The sequence below is a fragment of the Mauremys reevesii genome, linkage group 3 (genome assembly GCF_016161935.1).
Source record: "Mauremys reevesii isolate NIE-2019 linkage group 3, ASM1616193v1, whole genome shotgun sequence".
Taxonomy (NCBI): domain Eukaryota; kingdom Metazoa; phylum Chordata; order Testudines; family Geoemydidae; genus Mauremys; species Mauremys reevesii.
In genome coordinates, this window is record NC_052625.1 from 7,266,010 (window position 1) to 7,292,278 (window position 26,269).

The following is a 26,269-nucleotide window of genomic DNA, read 5'->3' on the forward strand; positions in this document are numbered from 1 at the left end:
GGGAAGGAGCAAACTGCACCATCACAGTTGCCACCCTCACCTCCTGGAACCTCCTGGGACATCATTTGTCCTTTGTCCCCCGATCTTGAGAAATGTCCTGTAAATGCACAAGAAAACAGGCCCCTTTAAGGGGGACACAGTCTAACAGTCTTCTCACAGTGCTCTTGGCTATGTCTCTATTGGTAGCCCTGTCCCTGGGCTCAAACCTCAATCAGTCCAACATGGCCTATCTTCGTACCCTTAGTTAGTATCTTTAGCCCTCTCGTCAGGCGTAGTGCTCAGCCCTCCAGCAACAAGATATATTGGCTGGAGTTTGAAGTAGGGAAAATTCAAATTGGAAATAAGGTGCAACTTTTTAATAGTGAAAGTAATTAATAGCTTAATAAAGGCAGTGACAAATTCAGCACCACTTGAAGGTTTTAAATGGAGATTGATGTCTTTTTACAAAATGCAATCTGATTCAACCACAAGTTGTTGGACTCAAACATGGTCACCAAGGTAAAAAGGCAATATCACTCCCTCCCCTGCAGGAATTATTGGGTGCCGTTCTCTGGCCTATGTTATGCAGGAGGTCAGGCTAGAGCAGTGTTTCTCAATGACCGGTCCCTGAGATCTCCCTAGTAAGGTTCACTTTAGGAAGGCAGCAAGCTGCTCCCTGGTATTAAAAAGGCTGAGAAACACTGTGGTCGGTGATGACAGTGCCCTCTTCTGGCTTTAAAAAACACCGAACCTTTGATGTGGAGAATGAAGAGGGAAGTGCTGGTCTGCACTAATATTAGAGGCAAACAAGGAATGTGATGACACTTTGTGCATTTTCGTACAAAAATCTGAACTGCTGCCTAATGTGAGGCTTTAGGGACACTGAGCAATTTCCCAGTATTTTTTAATAAGTATCAGCAGTGACAGTTATACAAACAAATAGCTCTCAGTGTTGATATATATTATCCATGGTATGCCCCTACCGAGCCGTGCTCCTCCCCAACACCCCCTGGCAATCCACTGAATGGATTCCTTCCCCACAGAGAGCCCTATCGGTAAGGCGCAAACATTCAAGCATATGTGCAACTTTACTCAGCAGAGTAGCCCCATAGACTTGCCTGAGTAAATTTACTCACTGAGGAGTGGGGCTGCCGGGACATGGGAGTTTTCAGAGGAAAGGGGGATCAGGGCTGTGGGGTTCAGGCAGAGAACAGGTTTGTGCATGGGGGTCTGGGGGAAACCCAGGGGATCACGGGAGCATGACCTGTGAGTGTAAACTTTTGAAAGAACACCCAGAACTATTTGTTCCGAGTTCCGAACATTTCAGAGTTCACAACCAACCTCCATTCCCAGGGTGTTCGTCACACCAAGGTTCTACTCTACCTGCCTCTCCCACAGACTTCCTGGGAGACCTGGGTTTCTTGGTGTCCAAGCCTGAGTTCCCCATAATCTTTGTTGCCTCCCCGCCTTTCTCTGTCTAGAATGTAAGCTCTCTGGGACAGGGGCTATCTTTGTCCACGTGTATGAACTACCTAGCACTGGTCTGGAAGGCACTGATTTCAGATGCAACCTCTAGGTGCCACCATCATACAAATAATAAATGTAATTATACAAATAGAAAGGAACATTTTTTAATGTTACAGTGAAAATGAGCCCTGTGGACTCAGTGAGTGTTTCACAATAATACAGTCAAAAATTATGAGTATTCAGTCAAATTCCCTTTGACTTCCATGGGGCCAGGATTTCACCCTACATGTATTAGATGACAGGGGCTTTGAATGCATTACCTTAACGCATACCGGTTGTGGTAAGGAAGTCGAAGCAGTGAGTCTTCAGCACTAGCATTGTATCTCATGTGAAATGACTTCAGACAGTTCATGAAATCAAGAAGGGGTGGGTTCCATAGTTGCTGAGTCCAAAAAGATGCATCAAAGAGAAAAGCTTCCTGCTTGAAGATGAAACTCCAGACTGATCATACTGTAGGGAGGACAGGACGTATTTTCATTAGCCAGTTGTCAAAAAATGCAAAGCCTCACCCATTGATTGCTTAGCAGATAAACACAGTGCAGGGAACAGTTTCCCTAAATCCAGATTGAGCAAACACAGTCTTTAACCCGCTGATCAGACACATGCAGAGCAGGAGGCATTACAAGATAAGGGTATTTTCTTCTCTCTATAAAGGGTAAATCCTGATTCCCGTTACAGGCGCTGAAAGCCCCTGGCAGTGGAACCAGTGTGACACAGCAATGTAAGGTTGGTAGGACTGGGGGGCTAGGCAGGAGACTTGCACATCCTTCATGGGGTGGGTCTCTGTGCAGCAGGGGATAGGGGAGTTTGGTTATGGGGCAGGGTGAACAAGAGAAGAGACTAATGCCCTGCACCACACATACTCTTGCTTTCCTTCCCTCTGTAACTGGAGGCACTAGGAGGGAATAGCCTCTGTGGGATAGCTCTGCTGTTGTTCCATGTCTTCCGGGAAGGATTCCTCCTTCTCATGACCTCCTGTGGATCTCCTAAGGATTCAGCTGGGTTCTGGGAGGTGGATTTGCTCCTAAGATAAGCTCTTCCAATAAAGCAGGAGGGATCATTTTGTGAGATCTGTTTCATCTGGTGTTTTTGGCAGTGCTTCGCCAAGTCTAGCACAGTACAGACTTTGGCATGCAATAGGCACCCACAAAGACAACTTTAGAAGAGTCCTGTGGCACCTTATAGACTAACAGACGTATTGGAGCATGAGCTTTCGTGGGTGAATACCCAGTTTGTCGGATGTATTCAAACACGAAAGCTCATGCTCCAATACGTCTGTTAGTCTATAAGGTGCCACAGGACTCTTTGCTGCTTTTAAAGATCCAGACTAACACGGCTACCCCTCTGATACTTTAGAAGAGGGGACACAGTGTTCTCATTTATTCATAGGCATTGCCATTGGGGCAGATCCTGATTCCCTTTGCTCAGGCTGAGTAGCACTGAAAGCATTTGTGGAGTCCGGTGGTATTAATGGGATCAGAATATGCCCCATATAGCACTTAGCATCGTCCCACCTGTTAAGAGTATGAGAGAATTCTGTAGGTGAGCCTGGGATAAATTGCATCACTCTGTCCTGGGCAACACATCTTCTGGAGATCCCTCCTTAAAATTCTCCTTTGCCATGATGCCTACAGAACACTTGACAATGGTTAGACAGCTGATATGCTAAGACTGCTATCAAGTTGACTAGTATTGTCTCACTGTTTCCTTGTGTCCCCTTTGTCTGTGTGTATTCACCGGCTGTCTTTCGTCCTCTACTTAGATTGTAAGCTTTTGGGGGCAGAGACTGTCTTTTTGTTATGTGTTTGTTCAGTGCCTAGTACCGTGGAGTCCTTGTCTGTGATTGGGGCTCTTAGGCACTAAGGCAAGACATATTATTAATTATTAATTATTATTATTGATAAGGAGGGAGCTTCCAAAGCTGTGGATCCAACCTAAGTCACAGGCACTAAAATTCACAACAAATGAGCAAGAGAGAGAATATACATGAGGATACAGGAAGTGTCATACAAAGGCTTCATAAGCGTGGGTTGGGAATGGCCATATCACTCATGAGTCCAGCCGGTGGGCATTTTCCAAATTTTGAGTTTTCACCAAACATTTTCATTGGAAATTCAGTTTCCGACCCAAAACAAAGACATTTTTGAATAATATTTTCCCCAGTAATTTTGAACTCTAGAGCTGGGGGAGATGTTGTCATTTTTCAAAATTTAAACAAATTCCCATATATATTTTCTTACCACTTGAGAGTTGAAAACCACAAGTGAGTTACACTAATCATCTCAATGAAGGCCTGCAAAACCTTTACACCGCACCATTGTATATTTTCTGTATGGCACCTATTTTACACACAAAGTCAGGATCTATGCAGTATCGTAGCCATGTTGGTCCCAAGATAGTGGTGTGCACCAAAACTTCTTAGCGATTACTGAGGTTTTAGCAGTTACCACCAGCCTATTCCTACCATGGAGTTTGGCTTGAAAAACTAAGAATTAATCCTGTGTGCTACAGTGCAGCATTTAGCTGTTAGTATACTGAGTCACTAGAAACATCATCGCCTACAAGTAGAGACCATGTCTTTTGACCTGAAGAAGAGCTCTGTGTGGCTGCAAAGCTTGTCTCTCTCAGCAACAAAAATTGGTCTCATTAAAAGAAATTATCTCACCCAGTTTGTCTCACAAATTCAGGAGTTTTTTAAACTGCTTTCAAATTTTTGTTGGGACTACTATTTTCTAACCTTCCAATTTCCTTAGTTACACTAGAGTTGGTTGGGAATTTTCCATTGATATAGTTAGGTTTGGTTTCTTATTTTGTTTGCAGAAAATGCAGTTTCTGATTTTGCCAAAATATTTTGTTTTTTTTCTGAAAATTTTCCCTTTTCATGTGAGATATAATCTGACCAGGGAAACTCGCCCAGGGAGGATAATGAAGGCATGAACAACTCAAACTACGTCTCCCATGAGGTACCACAGCAGATAAGGGGGACACAGATGAAAGTTGAACCATGCTGAAATGGAATGTTTCCGTTCCATTCACCAAATTAAAAAAATCACAGTTCTGAATTCGGGACTGTAAATATGTTTTGTTTCAATCAGAAATGTTTCACCATTTCCAAACTGAAATATTTTCAAGCTTTCCTTTCCACAAAAATTTTTGACTTTTCATCCCAATTTGGGATGGAAATCCCAATTTTCACTGTTACCATGAGTCTGACTGAGCAAGGCTCAGACGGAGAAAAAAGTGAAAAACAATCAATTTAAAAGTCCTCTACAATGACCTCAAATAGCTTTTCTGGACATGCAAATGCCATGACCTTGAAGTTCTAGATCTCAGGACCTGTCGGGGTTAGAAACAGGCACTCAGTGGAAAGCTGTGACTATCTCCTATCCCATGGTACAAAGTTTAAATTCTAAGTCCAAATGGGCTATGAGACATTAGTCCTTAAACCCGTCAACAGTCCAGCACTACTAATGCTTGTCCTAGGCCTCAGACCAAGGAAATTTAGGTCTGGGGGAATTTCACACGGAGGGAGTGGAAAGAGAGATTTTTGTGGCAGGTTGATTTTTTTTTTTTTAAATAGTGCGTGAGTTGATAGTTGCATAACTTTTGTTATTTATTTGTGTTACAGTAACACCTAGAGGTCCTGACTAAGATCAGGCCTCATTGCGCTAGGCACAGCATAAACACACAGTAAGGGACAGTCCCTGGCCTGAAGAGCTTTCAGTCTAAATGGAGATGACAGCAAAATGGTGGGAGAAAAGAAGGATTTACCATTCCCATTTTACAGATGGAAAACTGAGGCCCAGGAAATCTGTGACAGAGAAAAGAATGGAATCTAGATCTCCTGAGTCCCAGCCTAGTGTTTTAACTAAGACATCAGCATTGCCTCATCTGTAAGTCACTAGTTTGTTTCAACTATGTCACGTCCGGCTGACAATATTCAGAGCAATGTGAGCATGGGCATAGTATGCCTTTGCAAAATGTCATGCATTCAGACATGTATGAAAGCCCATGATATATTATTAACACAGTACATGGAACTTTTGATCTCACTTGCCAGCTGATGATGTTTCTAATGACTCAATATACTAATTAAACACTAGATTTCAGGGCACAGGGTTAATTTTTATTGTTTCAAGCCAAATTCCATGGTAAGAATAAGTAATTGCTAAAACCTCGGTAATTGCTAAGAAGTTGTGGAGCACACCACTTTCCTCTTTTACAGTAAAGGAGTATTTAATCATTTCCTGTTCAATTCTAGCCCTTGGAGCAATTCAATGTAATCTGCATTCCATTACCCTGTTTTATTGCACACCTTCCGGTTTAGTGCTGTAACAGGAACCCTGTTTAACACGGCACCCCCACCTCCAGAACAGAATGTATTACTTGGCCATAGCTTCTTTTAGGAATGTTCATATCAGCTTGCCAGACTGAGGCTTCACTTTCACCACACTCAAAGGTTCAGGATCCTCCAGCAAGACACAGAAAGCAACGGGGAAGTTTCTATGATGAAATGCATTGGGCGGGATTCCCGGCACCTGTACCTCCTCAGAGTCTCCACTCGTATAAATCAGCATGAAGCTGAAGCTGTGCCAGTTACACCAGCTGAGGATCTGGCCCCAGGTATTTTAGTGCTTTCCATACAGCAGTCAGCTGTGAAGGGAGAGACAAAGTGCGGGAGAAAATCTCTGTTATTGGAGCATCTTCTGTAGGTGAAAGAGACACGCTTTGGAGCCACACGGCGCTCTTCTCTGTGTCACTGGAAAGCTTCTCTTTCCCCAACAGAAGTCAGTCCAATAAAAGAGATCACCTCCCGCAACTTGTCTCTCTAATATCCTGGGGCCAACACGGCTACACCACCACTGCAAACAAGTTGTGGAGGGAGGCATCTTCTAGGAGAGACGATGGAGGGTGGCTGGACGTGTGGAAGCAGACTGCTGAGGGCAAGGAGGAGGCCATCGAAACACGTGCCAGAAACAGGATCGCTAACTTCAAAGGGTCAAAAATTAGGAGTCAGACTCCAGAAAATCATGAGACGGCCACAAAAACCAAGAGCTGGGTTTTGTTTCTAAAGGCGACGCTTGGGGATTTGGGGCTGTCTTTTGATTGTTGACCTCCCTCTGCTCGCCCCAGTGTGTGCCTGTGTGAGACAGTTACAGTGCCGCCATCTCCCCCAATTTTATACCGTGGGGTGACTTAGCCCCTGCTCTGGGTGCTCTCGCTGACTGCCGGGTGGGGCGAAGCTTCCAGCTTCTCCCTAACCCCCCAAATTCTAATTCATTCTGCGCTCCCAGCCCCATATCTGCCTGTTCCCCACCTAGCAATTAATATTGCCCAGCCCTCAGCCCCACAACTGCCCTGTGCCCCCCAGTGCACCTCTGCACCTCCTGCAGCTCCAGGGGTTCTTCCACCTCCACCCCCGCTCGGTGTTGCAGGATTGGAGAGGGGTGGGAGGGGAGGAGCAGAGAGCAGACTGGTCCATTGCTCATGTGGGATGGGGGAGAGGAGAGGAGAGGAGGGAGCAGGGTCGCCCCAAGCTGCTGGGGTTTTTCTGCTCCCTTCTCTGCTTTCCCTTACCCAAAATCTCCTTTTGGGTCCCGAAGGCTGGGGAGGAGAGAGCTCTCCCTGCCGCCAAAGCAGCCCTGATTGGCTGTTCTTCCCCAGGAGGCAGGGAAGTGGAAGAGGCAACCAATCAGAGGGGCCTTCCCCCTGGGCAGGGCTAGAAATTGGACGAGGGCTGGAGTTTTTCATGACATTGTGAAGCTGGCTCCAGCCGTGGTCTAAGTCGTGAGCGTTGGCACCGCTGGAAATCGGAGGAGACTGCGGGCTGCATCGGAATTAACTGGCCACAGCCTCTGGAGGGAGATCTCACCACTACTTGCAAACTGGATACCTTCTAGTCCCCTCTCTGCTCTGCTTCCTGCTCCTGTTTAAACAGGACAGCCTTAAGGTGGAGCAGGTAGCCTTCTTGATTACCCCAGGTAGTTTTAGTTGTGAGCACCTGGCTGTCCCTTAAAGAGGTAGTACACTCCTTCGCAAGGTACCACCATTTCCTTCCTCAGGAACAAGAAACAGGCCTGGGATGAAATGCTTAGAATCAGGTGCCCCAGACCACTGGAGACACACCCTTTGTGTTATAACATTTATATAATGCGTTGGGAATATTTTAATTAACAAGGTGAGGGGACAGCCAACCTGCTCCAGAACCTCTGCCAGCCTATTAGATTTCCTCCTTCCATCATGTCTTTATTTATAAAAAGAAGTGTGTCGTTTTCTTGGTGACGTTGCATGTCCCAAATAGACAGCTCAACCAGTCCCATTTCTGGTCACTTACTCCACAAGCAGTGTGTCTACTATGATACCTCTCAGCACAAAGCTTTCAGGGGCTATGTAGAGGCGGTCATCACCTGAGCACCCACTTGTGGCCACAGGTCTCTCTGCAGTGCCCTCCCTCTCACACTCCACAGAGTCTTTGTTGTGGCTTATCACCTCTTTCTGAGGCTGGTTTAATACTAAATACAATAGGAGCCTTGATCACAAAATAATTCAACATAAAGTCCAAAATCATACGCTCTACCTGAAGCCACCAGTTCCCAGCCCTCTCTGGCCAGAGTTCCAGCCTCTGGCCATGCATCCATCTGACCCCCACCCTCCCAACCAGCCACACCCCTGAAGCTTCCTGCTGCCTTTTATGTTAAATGTCCCGATTCCCCTCAGGTAAGTCTCCTCTTCTAATCCAGGCTGCCTTAGCCTCAGGCTCTCCAGCCCACGAGCAAGCCACCGTGTTACAAGATATACATACGTATTTTCCAAATAAAATATGCTGTGGAGACACCCATGTAGATGATGCTGTGAGTGGTGCTCACTTCAGAGCAGAAACCCGGAGCAATTATTTCCCTTATGTAAACTATCCAGTTCCTTTCTATCTCCTGGGGAGAGTTGGGACTCCCATCGCCACAGTCCTCCAGCCCTGGAATGAAAACTCAAACACACAGACATGATCAAAATATCTTCAAAGGACCCCGATAGATACCACACAGCCACTACAGAGTTGGGCTGGCTGGAAAACAAGAATTCTGTTTTGCAAAAACCCCTCAGCATTTCAACATTCGTTTCCATTCTACATCGGAACAAACCCAGGACCTTTCCAATTTGGGGGGGGGGAAATGAGAGCAAGAGACCCACCCCAGAATAGCCAATAGCCCAATGATTAGGAGACTCACCTGAGAGGTGGAAGATCCAAGTTCAAGTTTCTGGTCTGAATCAGGCAGTGCAAGGACTTGAACCTGGGTTTCCCCTTGCCCATCCCCCACATCTCTCCTCCCTCCAGAAATTCCACTTGAGAGCTGAGAAATCTTCCCAATGAAACTTTGGCTGAACTGATACCTTTACGCAAAAAGTTGCAGTTTCCATGAATCTACATCTTCTGATGGAAATGTGAGCCATGGACAAATCCCCTGTCAACTCCGCTACCAAGATAAGACTGGCTTGTTCTGATAGCGGCCCCCAGGTAGCAATGCCAAAGAAAGACATTCACAATGAATGAACAGAAAAAGCGAAATGAAAACAAATAGAAAAGGGGACCCGACAAAGAGCTCAGTGTGGCTTGAAAGCTTGTCTCTCTCACCAACAGAAGTTGGTCCAACAAAAGATATTTCCTCACCCACCTTGTCTCTCTAGAAAAGAATAGACACACGGGTGGTCAAATCCCTTGCTACCACCACAGCTGACTACTCCATTTCTACAGGCTGATGGCTGCACCTTGATTTTCCATCACATCACGCCTGTTTGAGCCACTGGTTTGGTCAGTTGCTCTGGGTCAGGCTGGGATCATTGCTTTAGCTGCACCTCACTAGGCATAACTAGGGTCCACATTTGCTCCCCAGGTCCCTTTCTCTGCTGTGTGCCTCATTCTAGAGATCCAGCCCACTCTGCCCTTTCCCCATTGGGCTTGTTCAGAGAATCCCTCCCTTGCTCCCGGAGGGACGGATTCCGATAGCCTTACACACACCTCATGGGACTTTACGAATAATCCAAGCCAATGGGACTGCTCGTGGAGTGAGGGGATCAGCATGACTTCTGCGCTCCGTTTTTGCTTGGTCTGTTTCAGTGGGTTTCAACCCCTTTTTTTTTTCATTGGCGGACCCCTTTGGAAATGACGAATGGAGGCGTGGGCCCCTTTGGAAATCTATATATAGTTGAATTCTGTTCAGTCAGTTTTCAGTCTAAGCCTTGCGCGGACCCCTCAGACATAGTCTGCAGACCCCCAAATTGAGAACCACTGTTTTATTTGATTTGCTTCCTTCCTTTCCCCAACTCTGCTTCTATATCCAGCCTGGCAAGAGAAATTCCATCAGGGGGAGGGGGAGGCAAACCCCAACCCTTTGCTCTTCTCTGCAGTGGGAAGTGATTTCAAACCAAACACCTGAGCACCAGCCAATCAGGGAGGGCCATCTCTAGTTGCCAAGGCAACCTTCCTTCCTTTAAAGCCTAGCCCATGTGGCGACACCTTGGATTGTGCTGTGTGCCGCTTGCCTGCATCACCATCTCCCACAGGTACCTCCTTGATTCCTGTATGTATACAATTTGCGCAGTCCTTGGGGATGATAAATGTAAATGTTGTTACTGATCGGGGACAATTTTGCCGTGAGCCGCTTTCCCCCTCGGCAAGATGCCCGTATTGCCCCTGCAATGCAACCAGCAGCTATTACGCAGAGTTACCGGCAACTGTTTGATCTGTGTGTTATGAACTCCCCCCCACCCCATTCTAACAGGCTGCTCGGACAGACAGTGGAGATACTGAAAAAGGAAGCATTTCCCTTAGCCATTTTCAGAGCACTGGCAAGGGGAATATCAAACAGAAGGGGGAAGGGTGGGCATTGATTTTAAATGTGAAACTCCTGATCAGAAAGCTGTACCTCCTTGTGGAAACAGTTTATTACAGGCCAGAAATGATTCAAGCAAATGAGAGTAACTCAGATGAAAATGGAAGGAGAGTGGCCTTTACAGGGGCCAGAGCCCGCTAACTTTATTCACCTTGATTAGGACCTTATTGCTGACCTTATTAGGAGCCTATTGATGTCATTGCGGCTGTCTGCGGAGTCGGATTACTGCTCAGCTGCAGGAAAGATTTTTCATTTATTTCCCTTCCTTGCAGGGGCTAATGAAATAATCAAGGTCTGTGGAGCGCCCGAGTAAAGCTGAAAAGTTCAAGTATTGTTCCTTTCTATTTAACGGCCAGCTGCCACTGCTGCAGAGGCGTCGCAGCAAAAGCACACTCCTGGCTCTGCATCCATTGTCTGAATCGGTCAATGCCGAACCTTCCGAGGGCTGCATTTTGCAGTATACTGTTGTCTAGCCGTGAAGCAAATCAAAGGCACCCTCGCCTGCGAGAGGGCGGCCTGTGATTGGAGCTACTGGAGGTGTATGACAGCGATTTGACAATTCAGGCAGCAGCAGCGGAGAGCACAATTCTGCAGCTGCTGCTGCTACAGGCACTGAAAACTCACATTTCCTCCTCTCTCTTTGAACCATCTGCATGCTGAGAAGCGTACTTTGCCAGGCAGCATCCTCCAACCCCGGCGATATTCTTCATCCCCCGGCAGCACCATCCGCTGGCAGGCAGCAGCCATTCGTCCCCCACCAGAATCCAGCTCCTGGCAGCAGCCTCCATCCTTCAGCAGCCTCCATTCCTTAGCAGGCAAAACCAGCCATCCCCCGCCACAGCAGTCACCCCCTCCCCAGCATCACCCATGCTCTAGCATCATCCATCCCCAACAGCATCCAGGCCCTGCAGCCTCTTGCTCTCTCTCTCCCCCCGATGGGACAGCTGCCAGCATGAGCACCGATGCCAGCCACCTGCCTGCGGGTTCCCAGGAGGCGAGTGGGGCTATTTGGACTCCATCCAGCTGGATGGCTTCCGACGTCCCTCCCAACGCCAGCGCCTCCTTGGCACAGCTGGATCAGTGGCAAAGGGCAGAGGAGTGGGGTGGCACTACCGGAGAGATTGCGGGCACGGTAGTGATCCAGTGTGTCTACGCCCTGGTGTGCCTGCTAGGCCTGCTCGGCAACTCACTGGTGATCTTCGTCATCCTGCGCTACGCCAAGATGAAGACGGCCACCAACATCTACCTGCTCAACCTGGCCATCGCCGACGAGCTCCTCATGCTCAGCATCCCCTTCGTGGCGACCTCCGCTGCGCTGCACCACTGGCCCTTCGGCCGGGCCCTGTGCCGCACCGTGCTGGGCGTGGACGGGCTTAACATGTTCACCAGCGTCTTCTGCCTGACCGTGCTCAGCCTGGACCGCTACATCGCTGTGGTGCACCCACTGCGGGCAGCCACCTATCGCCGGCCCAGGGTGGCCAAGATGGTCAACGGAGGGGTCTGGCTGCTCTCGCTTCTGGTGGCCTCGCCCATCCCCATCTTCGCCGGCACAGCCGCTACGCACGACGGCCGAGCGGTGGCCTGCAACCTGCTGTGGCCTAGTCCGGCCTGGTCAGCTGCCTTTGTGGTCTACACGACCTTGCTGGGTTTCCTGCTGCCAGTGCTGGCCATGGGCCTCTGCTACCTGCTGATTGTGGGCAAGATGCGGGCGGTGGCTCAGCGGGTGGGCTGGCAGCAGCGGCGGCGCTCGGAGGGGAAGCTGACCCGGCTGGTGTTGATCGTGGTGGCCATGTTCGTGGTGTGCTGGATGCCCTTTTATGTGGTTCAGCTGGTGAACCTGCTGCTGCCCGGCCACCTGGATGCCACGGTGAACAATGCCTCTGTCATCCTCAGCTACTCCAACAGCTGCGCCAACCCCATCCTCTATGGCTTCCTCTCGGAGAACTTCAGGCACTCCTTCCACGGGGTGCTGCGGCGGTGCTGCGATGCCCGCTTCTGCTGCTGCTGCCACCCGGACCTGGGCGCCGCTGAGGAGGAAGAGGAGGAGGAGCCGCTCGATTACTGTGCCGTCCCCAAGGGGGAGGAGACGAGCAAGGGCTGCATGTGCCCATCTTTGCATTGCCAGCGGGAGCCGGTGCACCCTGAGCCCTGCTGTACGCCTGGCACCCTCCTTGCAAAGACCACCACCTTCTAGACGGCACGTGTCCTCCTCCTCGGGACCGCTGCCCTCTGAAAGGGTGCCTCCTCCTGGCCCAGCCCCCGTCTTGGCAGGACCAGCATCTTGTAATGAGCACCATCGCCCCGCCGCTGCATCTCACCCTTCACAAACAGACGAACGGGGTAAAGAAGCCTGCGTGAGTCCTCAGCGTGAGGGCCAGTTGCTTCTGGCTGCGGCTGGGATGGGGCTTGTACGGGTGCTGGGTAAGCTGGCTGAGAGACCTGCACCTGCTTTTTTCTCTTTGGGTGGCCGGGCTTGTGTCTTGATCGATTCCTTCTGTAGCCTGAGCAGCCCCTCGCCACTGAGACCATGGGGGCCATGCTTGGAGTAAGGAGCCACTCAAGGTGGCAAAGGGCCTAGAATGAGGATACTCTTAGCCACTCCCATCCCTGGGCACTTGCTCACAGGGCAGGGTTCTATGCTGGGCTTCTCTGACATGGGCTGTTTCCTATGGGGGGAGGGATAGCTCAGTGGTTTGAACATTGGCCTGCTAAACCCAGCATTGTGAGGGGGCCAGTTAGGGATCTAGAGCAAAAATCTGTCAGGGACAATTTTTGGCCCTGCTGTGACCCTTCCAGTTCTATGAGATCAGTATATCTCCATATTTTAAAAAAATCTCTCTCTCTATCAAACTGATTGCCAACATGACTTTAAAAATATTTTTGATTTAGTTGGGGATTGGTCCTGCGTTGAACAAGGGGTTGGACTAGATACCTCCTGAGGTCCCTTCCAACCCTGATATTCTATGATTCTATGAGCCTGCTCAGCACAAGAGGCTAAGGATATGATACAGGTTAATGGTCAGCATTGGGACCACATCCTGAGCCTGATGACTTCAGGAGGAGTTTTTCTGCTGATCTCACTGGGAATAGGCTCAGCCCTTCTAAGGCCAGGCTGGTAATTAAAATGCAAGAGAGAGAGAATGTATCTTCTTTAATCTTTTGTGACCAGTGTTCGGAAGGGGATGCGCCATCCTTAGCAATTTATGACTAGATTTTCAGAAGGGCACAACTCCTATTAAGAGCAAAGGAGGCTGCGGGGTCCTTTTGAAAATCCACCCATTAACCTAATAAAGTGTCTCTAAAGGGAAAATAGTACCCTAGTTTGCAGAAAGTTCAATGAGTGACAGTAACCTAACCCCAAAATACTGATTTAAGGCACAGCCTACCGCCGATGTAGTGAATGAGAATTTTGCCATTGACATGAACATAAACAGAATCCAGACTTTTGAAATGCTTGAGATTCTTTTAGTTCTTTAGAAAGAGCAGTGGTGGGTAGGACTGAGCTGTAGTTGTGCCATGAATGATCCGATCTGTAATTGTGCCATGGAAAAATAAAAAGCCATAATGTTGGCCTGTAACGCTGTTATTATTATCCCTAAGTATTACATTATGGGGATGGTTTTGTTTTTTAAACAAACAGCCTTCACAGCATACAAGATCTTTAGGCATTAAAAGTGGGGAGCTACAGTCTAAAATGTATCCCAGTGAATCAGCAATAAATCCTAACCATGAACCGACTCCAAAGGTTTGGGTAGTCAGGGGTTTTGTTCCACCCTCTGCGGAATTCCTGCATTTTAGGTGCTCAAATGCACTTGTTCTCATTTGGCTTTCCTTAAAATTCTTGCAGTACCTAAAACACTGCCTCCCGGAAGTCACTGATCATGATGTCCCGCCATGTTCTTGAGTTGCCCATTCATACCCTTAGCGACTGCTCCAATCACTGGACTCATCGTCGTCCGCGTTTTCCATAATCGTTCCACTTTGTGGCACAGCTCTGCATAGTACTTCACTATCGTCTCGTCTTGTTTCCTTTTTAAATTTCTGTCTGCTGGTACGGCCACATCCATCAACATGGTCCCATTGGTCTTCTTTTCTACAACGCATTCCTGTTAATTATTATTATTACCATAGCACCTAGTCAGAGACCAGGACTCTGTTGCACTAGAAACCCAGAACCAAAAGACGGTCTCAGAGCTCACAATCTAAGTAGTCACATGGACACTGGAGACCACCTTAATCCTCATCACTGTCAGTTGACAAAGGAGTACAAGAATCTGAGGTGGACAGGTTTATCTAAGATGCTTCAAATTTGGGCCCACACCAGGCCTGTGATTACCATTCCGCACTGCGAGTAGTCCCGTTCTCAGTCGATGAGACAGCTTGCAGCGTGGATAAACATGAGCTTCTATCTTTTCGAGATTAGGGCGTTGGGAGCCATAGTGGTCCTGGGAAGATTTATGTCAGGGTTTCCATCTGCTGGATACGCCCTGTAAAATGGCATTAAGTGACTCATGGCCTCTGGCTAACCACTGCACTATCTTGGCAGCTCGTCATGGGGCTGCTTCTCCTGGTTCTTCACTTTCTGCAGTCCTTTCCACCAGTGTAATGTGCCCTAGCGTTCTGATCCGGTAACATTTCGCTCCCATTTTGCCTTCATGTAAAGGACAGCACAAGATGCAGGGCAACGGAGACTCAGGCCCCACAAACGCTTGCACAACAACTGCCGGTGCTGGGCCCTGCACGATTTCCCAGAGCTGCTGATCACTCTTCAACTGCATCATTGCCAGTTGAGGTACAGGCAAAGGTTATGTTCCCAAAGGACAACCCTGTGCTGCCCTTTCGACTTTGACAACTGTTACACTGTTCTTAACTTTCAATTGCACACAGGGGAGGCAAAGGGATCTTGGCCTGGAAGAGGTTCTTTAATAACATTTCAATTATGCTCAAGCAATAAAAAAATACAAAGCTAATTTCTGGGTGTGTCCTGTGCTGGGATATTGCCATGCCTTGGGTGTGTACAACAGCACTCAGCCCCATGACTACAAATGTTCCCAACATCGAAACACGCCCTTCTCTCCCTTGCTGCTCACAGGAGCCTTGGCACGGCATGTAACTCAGGATATTGTCAACTCTCGAGAGTGCTTTAGTTAAGTGGCTTCGATTCAGAGATCTAAGACCAGAATGGTCACCTAATCTGACCCCCTGTAGCCACAGAACGTCACCCAGTGAGTCCTACATCAAACCCAGCACTGCAGGATGAACTAGATTAGAGTGTGTCTTGTGGAAAGACGTCAGATATTGATTTAAAGACTCCAAGTGGTGGCGAATTTGCCACATCCCTTCGCAACCTGTCCCAATGGTTAATTACCCTCACTGATAAAAACATGCATCTTATTTCCACTCTGACTGAGTTAGGATGACAACATTAAGAAAAATCCCACTGGATGGCTTCTTATAGGGGTGACTATAGAGTAGGTTTTTGTTTATGTTGTGACTTTTTCACCAGTGGCTATTTAATTGATTTTTTCCATTGTTTTTCTGCTGTATAAATTATTCCCAGTAGAAGGGTCAGAGGACATAGTAGACTTTTACTATTATCAATTTAAGGGGGGGTCCTTTTTCTTAATTTTGCAGCTAGTTCAGATACATTGGATGGGATTTTCAGAAGCACTCAGTGTCGGCCTATGGCTTTGTCTGTACTAGAAAGCTGTGCCTCTTGACTATGCTGGTACAGGGCTAGTGCTATACTGGTGTGGTTAAAGAGGAACAACCACACACACACACTGGTAGGAGGTGGGGGTGGGGAATAAACTGTATTGGTGTAAAGCCTCTTTATTCCAGCATAACTGTATCCTCCTTAAAGCTTGTACCAGTATAAGTGTCTCAGGAAAAAATACCACACCCCTAACCATCATATTTATACCAGTTCAACTTTCATATATAGACCAGACCTAACTCTGTTCCCATTTGGTAAAACTCCTCTTTATTTCAATGGGAGCAGTGTGAGACTACACTGCAGTTGCTACAATGGCACAGGTCTGGCACTGCCGCGATGCACCGTTGTAGTGCCATAGTGTAGGTGATTCCTACAGCACCAAAAGGGGGTTTTTCCATCACTGTACGTAATCTACCTCCCTGAGCGTTGGTAGCTAGGTTGAAGGAAGAATTCTTCCATTGGCCTATCCACATCTACACCAGGGGTGAGGTCAGACTGGCCAGGTGCTCAATGGTGGGAATTTTTCACACCCTGAGCACCATAGCTATGTCAACGTAACTTTTAAGGCCTTTGCCCAGGGGTGGACAAACATTTTGGCCCCAGGGCCACATCTGGGTACGGAAGTTGTATGGCGGGCCATGAATGCACACAAGATTGGGGGTTGGGATGCAGGAGGGGGTGAGGGCTCTGGCTGGGGGTACGGGCTCTGGTGTGGGGCTGGGGATGAGGGGTTTGGGGTGTAGGACCAGGCCAGGACCAAGGGGTTTGGAGGGTGGGAAGGGGATCAGGGCTGGGGCATGGGGTTGGGGCGTGGGCTCAGAGGTGCAGGCTCCAAGCGGCGATTACCTCAGGCACCTCCCAGAAGCAGCGGCATGTCCCCCCTCCAGCGCCTGCGTGGAGGTGCGGCCAGGCGGCTCTGCGTGCTGCCCCATCTGTAGGCGCCGCCCCTGCAGCTCCCACTGGCCATGGTTCCTGGCCAATGGGCGCTGTGGGGGCGGTGCTTGGGTTGGGGGCAGTGTGTGGAGCCCTCTGGCTGCCCCTACGTGTAGGAGCTGGAGCAGGGACATACCGCTGCTTCCAGGAGCCATGCGGAGCCATGGCACACATGGAGCAGGGCAAGCCCCCGCTACCCGGCTGGAGCACCAGAGTGGGACAAGCAACGGACCCCGCTCCCCGGCGGGAGCTCAAGGGCTGGATTAAAACGTCTGAAAGGCCGGATGTGGCCCCCGGGCCATAGTTTGCCCACCCCTGCCTTAGACCAACACTGACTGCTTTTGAACGTCCCACCTGAGGCTTAGGGACTCTGGACCAGCATATATCCTGGGGAAGAACATTACTGTTGGTGTTCAGAAGTTTCTCTGGCCTTCCCTTTCTGTTCAGGACGTTACCTAGTTACCAAGCCTGGATTCACCGGAGAAGGGGACAATGTTCAATGTACATTTAACATGAGGACAGAGGAGCCGTGCACATGGTACCTTCCATTTGCTTTTATTAAACAATTAAAAGTGGCCTGTCCCAAATGAAGGACTTGGAATCTGGACCAGACTGGTAGCTTTGCTTTGTAAAAGTCTGGATCAGTTTCCCCATGAATCACCAAGTTTCAATGAAGCTTCATTTCTCTAGCTTGGTTATTTTTGTCACTTAAAAATCAAAATTCAAAAACTCAAGTGTTGGGTATTTAATGCCTCCTGATTTTCCCTGCTATTCAACCTCCCGGGTCATTTACCCCAAGACAAAGCGAATGCTAAAGGCTACCAAATCAGAGAGGTAGCATTATGCAACTGCTTTGCACCTACTTTGTACGCACCTTGCACTGGTGTAAACGATTGCACAAGGAGCAAAGTAACAAGGTGCAAGATCAAGACCTTACAGCTGGCAGTGTGAACAGGACATGAATTCCACTGGCAGTCCCTAGAGGAATCTATTTCCTGGGCGGGAGGAGGAGTTGTTTTTCAGTGTTGTTTATTTATAAGTATGTGGCTGCGGGGGTCATGGCAGCATGTTCTCCTCTCCATGACTGGTTAGCATATCTCCTCTCTATAACTGGTTGCTCTGCTAACTGGTGTGTGGATGGCAAGGGGAGGGGCACTGCCTCCACAGGCTTCCCTCCCGCCATGAGGTAGGCCGCACCCTAGCAAGCTCCAACAAGGAGCAGTCACTGTGTTTAACTTCAATTACTTGGCCCCTGTACCAAGACTCCTTGTGCTTTTCCCCCGTTTGTACTACCAGGAATTTGTGCTGGTGCTCCCTAACGCACAGAAAGAATATGCCTGTTGCTACATGCTTCCAATGAAGGCACCATACTGCCCATTGAGTGCCTGGGAGCAGAGCTGACCAGTGCCTGGAGGGCAGGGGAACAAGGATGATTGGTCCACCTCCTCTCCATCCCCTTTCGGGCGTCGGAGGGTGCATAGAGGCAGCAGCCTCTGCCCCATTGTCACAGGCGTGTGGGGAAGGCGCTTGAACGGGATGGAAAGTTCCTTGTGTGCATCTCCTCCACGGCCCGCGGAGAGAGCCTGGCAATTACATTTTGCTTCACCCTGAACAGTTAAAACAATATTTGGTGGCTCTCCCGCTGTCTGCGGCCAGGCGAGCTGGCTGACCCAGCAGCCCAGGGCAAAGCTCAAAAGGCAGAGGGAGAAAAGGACCAAAATCAGGGGGAATCGTTCACCCACAGCTGGATCTTCCGAGAGTTCATTCAAATGAAGGCTCAGCTGGGAGTTTAAACCCTGACCTGACTTTGCCGTCCAAGATCTCCCATACGTAAATCAGGGTGGGGTGGATCATCTGGAACCCATATTCAAGGGATGACATCAGTGGCAGGTGGGGTATTTGTAGGGCTGGAATTCATCATATCACACAAAGTCCCACTTCCCTTACTCATAGGAATTGTCCCATGGGTCTCCCGGACTCCAGCGAGCCTCCTGGTGTAGGATTGAGTCTTTCATATGCCACCCAAAGGGAAACATTTGGATGCACTGTCAGATGTAAACTTTTGGGGTTGTTTTAAAACAAACCCATATTATTTATGGGCATACATTGAAGCAGCTCTAGGGGAAACATCTGTATTTCATTTACTTGTCGCTGCTTTGAATAAAAATTGAAGTGGACATACATAATGTAAACCTCTTAGAATAATGAAAGCTTGATTCCCAGTTGCTCCTTTCCTGCACAGGGGGGAGGGAGAGGCAGAGATGAAGAGGGGGGATTAAGTTGCTGTAAGTGTATTCTGGGGCTGTGCAGGGCTCTGCCTGCCCTTTGGTATACGTCAGAGTAGCCTCAGGGTGGCTCTAATTTACACGCTGCTTCCCATGGCTCTCAATTAGCGCTGAGATGCAATGAGCAGCCGTAGTGCCGTCCAGTCCAGCCACGCCCCTGACCCATCTCCTGTGCTGGGATCTGGAAGCCAGGCAGGGGTAGAGCACTTCACCAGCTTTTCACTGGCCAGGTATTCTCAGAGGGCCATTTTCATCCCTTCCTTTGAGGTTCCTTTACGTTAAAGTGGTTTTAAGGTCACTGAGAATCAGGCCCTGAGACTTTAAAAGCCTGTGAGTAATAAGGGGACATGGCCAAAAAGTCTCTGTGAAAGGGCCGTTATTAAAATGGCTAATGACGGGTACTGGAGTTGCTGCAGCTAGTGGTGGTAATCGACTCTTAGAAAACCAAAGGGGAAAATCCTGCTCTCAGTTACATCGTCGGCCTCCAAGGAGCTGGACCCGTGCAGCTGGGGGCGGGTAGGAGCGTTTGGGCTCGAATCCTGGGACAGTGAGCAGAGCCGAGAAAAAATAACTAAAAGGTAACTCCTGCAGCCAAACACAAGCCCCTCAATGGGGGGACAGAAACAAGGGCACTTCCCGATGATGTTGGGGTTCTGATTTATCAGCCTGGATGGACAGTAAATTCCCTTTAATTTCCTGGTTCTGGGACTCTCCTTGCTGTGTTGGTTTGGTTTAGTGACAGAAAGGGGGCAGGGGAACCGCAATAAAAATTGCCAGTAGTTTGCAAGTTCCTTGAGTTGCACCTACGTGGACTGGCTCCACAACCTAGCTGCTGCCCTTGAACCAGGTGACCAGTTCCTAACCCTCCTTGAATGAGATCACTGGAATCCAGCCACGCTGGATGGAAGCTTTGCAAAACCAGCCACCCTTGACCAAAACCTCCTCACCACGCATGGATAGTGGGCCACCCCTTCATCTTTTATTGTCATCTTCTCTCTCGGGGGTGAAATCCTGGCCCCACGGAGATGAATGGCCAAACCCCCCTTGACTTCAATGGGGCCAGAGTTTCACCCAGCACCTTTGAATTGCATTTTCTCGCCCAAGAAAATGCTTCTGGTAACCTTTCCTCCCCTCCCCTTGATCCCTCCCCATTTCTTCAAAACATATATGCCCATAGGACCCTCTGTTCCCTGCAGAAGTCAGTAAAACTGGGATACTTGGCAGGACATTTCTTCTGTGATTATTTTTATTCATGCGGCACTTTTCATTCTCAAAACACTGTACAAGGATTAATCGATCCTCACAACCCTCCTGAGAGGAAGGTAATCTTAGCCCCTTTGTACACCTGGGGAAAGTGGAGCACAGAGTTTTTAAAGAGAGGGTGGAACCCGCCAGGCCTCCCCACTCTGAGTCTTGTGTTTAATGCACCAGCGCCACAATTTCTAACCAGAACAGATGGAGGAGATTCTCTTCTCCCCTGTGCAGCACTCAAAAAATAGCTGAGAACTTTTAGCTGAAACTTTCTATAAACTCACCCCTGGGCTGGGAATGGGAATAAATTCAGCCCAAATTTATTTGTCAAATTTATGAGCAACTGGAAAAGGAGGATAATAGCAGGAGCTGCATTTCTACTGTCACAGGTGCCACTACAGCTGATTTTATCTGCAGTAATGTACAAACTCCAGGCCCAGTCCTTGCTCATATTGAACTCCCATTCAAGTCAACAGGATTTGGATGAAGACACATGGCCAAATTGTCTCAGCCACAGGGAACTCCCACAGGGCCAAATTCTGTTCACATGCACAAAAATCCACTGACTTCAAAGGAGTTTTGTACGTGTGGATAGATAGATATTTCAGTGGAGTGACACGAAGGATAAATTTGGCCCTATGTAGCTATCACTTTATTTCTATTTCGTTAACGTTGATCTTTTAATGTTAATCTTGTTCTCCATTATTTACAGTCCACTATCACTGATAATAATCACACTTGCGAAATAGTCACAAAAGAACATTTGGCCTGATTTTCAAAGGTGCTGGAACTTGCAGCACTCATGGACTGCAATGGGATCTGTGGGAGTTGGGCACTTCTGATAACCAAGAATGATTTAGTTACCAGCCAGATTTCGTTACTGGCATCTGCTGTTATTCAGGGAGGTCGGGGGGAGAGGAGAGAGAGAACATTTCATTACCACATTTTCTATAAACCAGGCTTGTCAAGCTTTATTTGTATGCCTGTGAAATCACAAAGTGATGATGCATTGCATAGGGTATAGTTCCAATAAATAAATAACTATTTACAAATGTGCCGCATTTACAAAACTGTGGATTGAACCATTTACAGTAAGAAAGCTAGATTTCAGGTAACATTTCTTCTTCTCTTTTTTTCAAAAGTTGAAATGTACTTTGATCATTCTGACATATCAGGAAAAAAAGAATACCATGTGATAGCAGTCTCACTTTGTATGTACCTACAGTTATTTTCACCCCAAAAGAGGAAGATTAGGAAAATCAAGTTTCTCAATCTCTTAACAGTAAACTTTCTTAAGTACAACCAGCTGGTAGCCTGCATGCTTCTTTATCAATCAGTTCGTTTGCAAGCCGTCACCTCTGTGTCTGGGTTTGCTATCCCAGAATTGTAAAATGTGCTGCTAGAAAACTGAGCACTGCTGCATAGCAATATTTCATAGGCACGGGGCCCTATCCAGTAGAGCTCAACCATGCTCCTCTTGAAGCCAATGCCAAAGCTTCCATTGGCTTAATAGAAGCAGAAAAAGGCCCTCAGAGTCCTCTGAGCATTTGGGCGTATTTTCTCCCACAATCTCATGAAGGTTGTACTACCCGTCTCCTTTGAACACTGGTCTGACCCTAGGCTTTTATAGCCTCCTAACCCTTCATCTCAACACTTGATAAAAGGACCTGGAAAAGGAAAATGTGAATTTTTTTTCAGATTTTGCCCACTATAATACTGGATGGCAGACAGAAGACCTGAGCCTGCTCCCATTGAAGTCAATGGAAGTTTTGCCACTGTGTGGGTAGGACTGGGCCCATAGCAACCATCTGGACAGGGGGCGAGGGATTTAGCAGCACTGGGCAAAAATGCCCCTGCCATCATGTTAATAGGCAGCGGATTTAAAACAACAAAAGGAAGTATTTTTTCCCACACAATGCATAGTCAACTTGTGGAACTCCTTGCCAGGGGATGTTGTGAAAGCCAAGACTATAATAGGATTTAAAAAATGAACAAGATAAATTCATGGAGGATGGACAGGGATGATGTCCCTAGCCAGGATGGACAGAGATGGTGTCCCTAGCCTCCGTTTTCCAGAAGCTGGGAATGGGTGACAGAGGATGGATCACTTGATGATTCCCTGTTCTGTTCATTCCCTCTGAGGCACCTGGCATTGGCCACTGTCGGAAGACAGGATACTGGGCTAGATGGACCTTTGGTCTGACCCAAAATGGTGGTTCATACGTTCTTATCAACAGGAGAATATGAAGTGGTTTTGTTAATGGCGTTTTAATCTGACAGTGAGAGAAGGGGAACAAAACCTCTAGAGAAAATGTGACTGGAAGACACAACCATCACATGGGAAGGCTTTTCCACCATAGCAAGAATGACACACCATTGACAGCTACATGTACCCAAAACAAAGAAACCTGTAACAAACAAACAAACAGCAACCAAATAAGCAGAGTTCTGACCCTGAAAGGGGGAAGGGACAGAGATTCCATAAAGTCCATTAGGGGCTTTGCTTTTGCTATTGATTTTACATGAAAGGTGCTCAGATACTGTGGTAATGGGTGTCAATACAAACCCCTAAGATAGATAAACGTGGGGAGCTACAATTTCTTACAGATAACAAAGAGGACAGGACCATGGAAGGCAGGAGAAGAACTGATGGAAAGATCTTTGGTACTTGTTAGTAATTAGCAGTTTTTTAAAAATAAGCCAAACCTATGTCTGTCGCAGGAGCATTCCAACTCTTCCTGATTGCTCAGTAGCTCCAGTCTGATGTGGGAACGAACTCATGACACTGTCTCTGGATGAAAGTCACTTTCACCACACCACTTCAAAGTCTATTATTGTTGACTAGTCCATTGCATATATTCTCTTCTTTGATAGTCAGATTTCAATAGTCCATTCCAAACAAGGGCAGTTCTCAATGCACAAAAAATAAAGTTCTCTCTTTAAACCCCGGAAAGATCGCCAAGTCTGGAAAAGGGGGGACATTAAAAAGGCATCTACTGGTTTCTTTAAAGATGCACAAATGGGATTAGCTCAGCATTATATGCTTTGCCATTCAGTTTTCTCATCTCCTGCAAAGCATATTTTTCTGCAGCTAGTTTAATCACTTTCCTTGAAAATTTTTCATCGGAAATGTGAAAAATTCCAACCAATTCCGTCTTTCTCCTTTCAATCCAGTGGGATTCTTTACAGTTTCTGGGTAGCAGAGGGGCATCCCGGGGGAACTTGCTGCAGCACCACCTCCTTTTCTGTCCTATTGCTACATTTATAATCCATGGCTACATGACCTGGGAAGTGCTTCTTCATCAGGTGGTAGAGAATGGCCATCAGGACCAAAATTGTGGACAAGATGCCAATGCTGATTCCAATCAGCACTCCGGGGTGGAGGCTGTCTGACTTCGGTGGGACACGGGTGGGGGCGGCTGTTGTTGGGTAGGAATCCGTCCCACCTGAAAACTCATCGTCAGAAATACATGAGTGCTTTTTGTGGAGGCTGTACCCCTCCCAGCACTGACACGTGTAGCTGCCTGGCTTATTCGTGCACAGCTGCTCACAATAGCTTTGCTCACACTCGTCAATATCAACACACATCTTTGCACTACCATTGTGGTGATCCAAAACAAAGCCATCGGGGCAGTAGCACGTATCCTGTGTATGCGGATCACAGTCTGCCGGGCATTCAGTCTGGTTGCAAAAGAGGACACATTTGTTGGGGTCCTGGGGGGATGGGGCGTATCCACTGAAGCAGCTGCACTTGTAACCCCCGGGCACATCAACACACTGGTGGTGACATTTCTCTTCGTAGCAATCGATGACGTCCTCACATTTGTCCTCCACCAGCTCATAGCCCGGGTGGCACTGGCAGTGGAAGCCCCCATCGGTGTTGATGCACACTTGGTCACAAAGGTCCGGTTTGGTTTTACAGTCATCGATGTCTCTGCAGCTGATGCCATCCTCAGCCAGCTCATAGCCCTCGTGGCACATGCAAGTGAAGTTCATGTGGAGTAGGACGCAGTGGTGGTCGCAGGGGGCGTCGGCACACAGGGAAGAGCAGCTGCGTTGATCCTGGTCCAGCCGCTTCCCCTGGGGGCAGGTGCAGTGCGGGGTCCCGTGGTCCCACTGGCACGACGCCTCGCACCCGCCGTTCTCCAGCTGGCAGTGCCAGGCCCCGGGGCTGGCGGAGCTCCACCGCATGCCCCCGCTGCTGTGCTCCTGGCACACCAGCTCCACGCCCAGGGCCGGGGCCGAGGCAGTGGTTTGGGGAGGGAGGACCAGGAGGTCACTGTCCTGCGCCCCGAAGGGGGTGGTGTAGGTCACCGCCAGGCCTGCCCCGGGGGAGAGCTTGGGGCACGTGCCGGGGTAATTGTACTCACACAGGAAGCCGTCTGCTTCGGAGTCACACCGCTTCTCCTCCCAGGTGAGCTCCGGGGCCACCACGGCGACACACTGGGACCCGCAGACGGGCCCCCCCGGCCTCCACCCGGTGTAGTCCGTGCGCTCGTCGCCCGTGACCCAGCGGAACCCCCGCAGCGGGCGGGCGGGGTCCGAGCACGCCTGGCCCGCGGGCAGCTGCAGCCCGATCCACAGGCTGGCGTCGCTCCGGTTCCGCACCAGCAGGGCGATGGCGGACTCCGCCACCGTGGAGCGCACCGTCATGAGCTGCCCCCCGCCGGCCTGGCAGAGCCGGCCGGCGTCGGGGAACCGCTGGCGCCCCCAGAACACGCCGAAGCAGACGTGCTCGATGCACTGAGCGCCCGCGGGCGGCGGCGGGGCGGGAGCCGAGCGCCCGAGCTGGGCCGTGGCCATCAGCGCCAGGCAGAGCCGCAGCATGGTGCGGGGCGGCGGAGCGGAGCACCGGGGGCTGCCCGCGAGCAATCGGCGGCTCCCCTGCACGCCCGGCGCTGGGAAACCTCGGTCATGCCTCCGCTCGCTCCGTGCCCACGGCTTTATAGGGGCGCTGCCGCGCAGGAAGCGCCGGCCGGGGCTGGGATCGCCCCCCAGCCGCCGGAGCAAATCACGGTCACCCGAGGGGCGGAGGGAGGGAGGGTGGGGGACTCATTGTCTGCAGGGAGGGGGGGAAGCGGCTGGGAGGAGGGCCCTGCTGGAAAACAATCAGCCCCCCTCCGCCCTCTGAACTCGCCTGGCCCTGGAATAACAGCCTGGCTCTTCGCCGCACCAGGGAGTGGGCCGGATTAGGTGGGGGGACACCCAGCGCGCCCCACCCCGAGCTGGGCTTTCGGGGGTCTGAGCCCAGCCCTGAAAAGTGCTTTCGCGCAGCAAGCGGGGGGGGGGGGGCTCATTCCGGCGCCTCAAGAGACCCGTTTGGATCCAGGGCAAACGGAGGAGGTTAGTTGTGGGAACATTACGGGGATCGTTATGTACCGACTCTGCCTTGCGGTCCAGGTACGAACTGCTGCGTGTGGACGCTTCCCCTGCTACTTGCAAAGAGACAAGACGGTGTGAGCAGATCTTCCAGGCACGGGCACGTGTCCCTGCCACACGCCCGCCTGGACGCTTTAAACCCCGAGCCCAGCTCCCCTTTCCCCACAGGCGTGAGAAGTAAACGGTGCCGCCTGCCAGGGGACGCGGGGTGTAACAGCCGGTGGGTGCTGAATATGGATTGACTCTGGGAGGGATTGCCTGTTTGGTAGGGAGGCCATGTGGCGTACCCTAATAGCCCCTTCTTAGTTCATCAG

At 49.4% G+C, this 26,269-nt stretch overlaps 2 protein-coding genes across 2 annotated transcripts; one reads left to right on the forward strand and one right to left on the reverse strand.

The window, feature by feature from the left end:
• The first annotated feature begins 10,928 nt into the window (after nucleotides 1-10,928).
• SSTR4 (somatostatin receptor 4) lies at nucleotides 10,929-13,043 on the forward strand. The gene has a single exon (XM_039531676.1). It carries the CDS (start codon nucleotides 11,344-11,346, stop codon nucleotides 12,583-12,585), a length of 1,242 nt encoding a protein of 413 aa, XP_039387610.1. The 5' UTR covers nucleotides 10,929-11,343; the 3' UTR covers nucleotides 12,586-13,043.
• A 10,300-nt stretch (nucleotides 13,044-23,343) lies between these two features.
• Nucleotides 23,344-25,472, reverse strand: THBD (thrombomodulin). The gene has a single exon (XM_039528509.1). The coding sequence runs from the start codon at nucleotides 25,401-25,403 to the stop codon at nucleotides 23,760-23,762; it is 1,644 nt and encodes a 547-aa protein (XP_039384443.1). The 5' UTR covers nucleotides 25,404-25,472; the 3' UTR covers nucleotides 23,344-23,759.
• Between the last annotated feature and the right edge of the window lie 797 nt (nucleotides 25,473-26,269).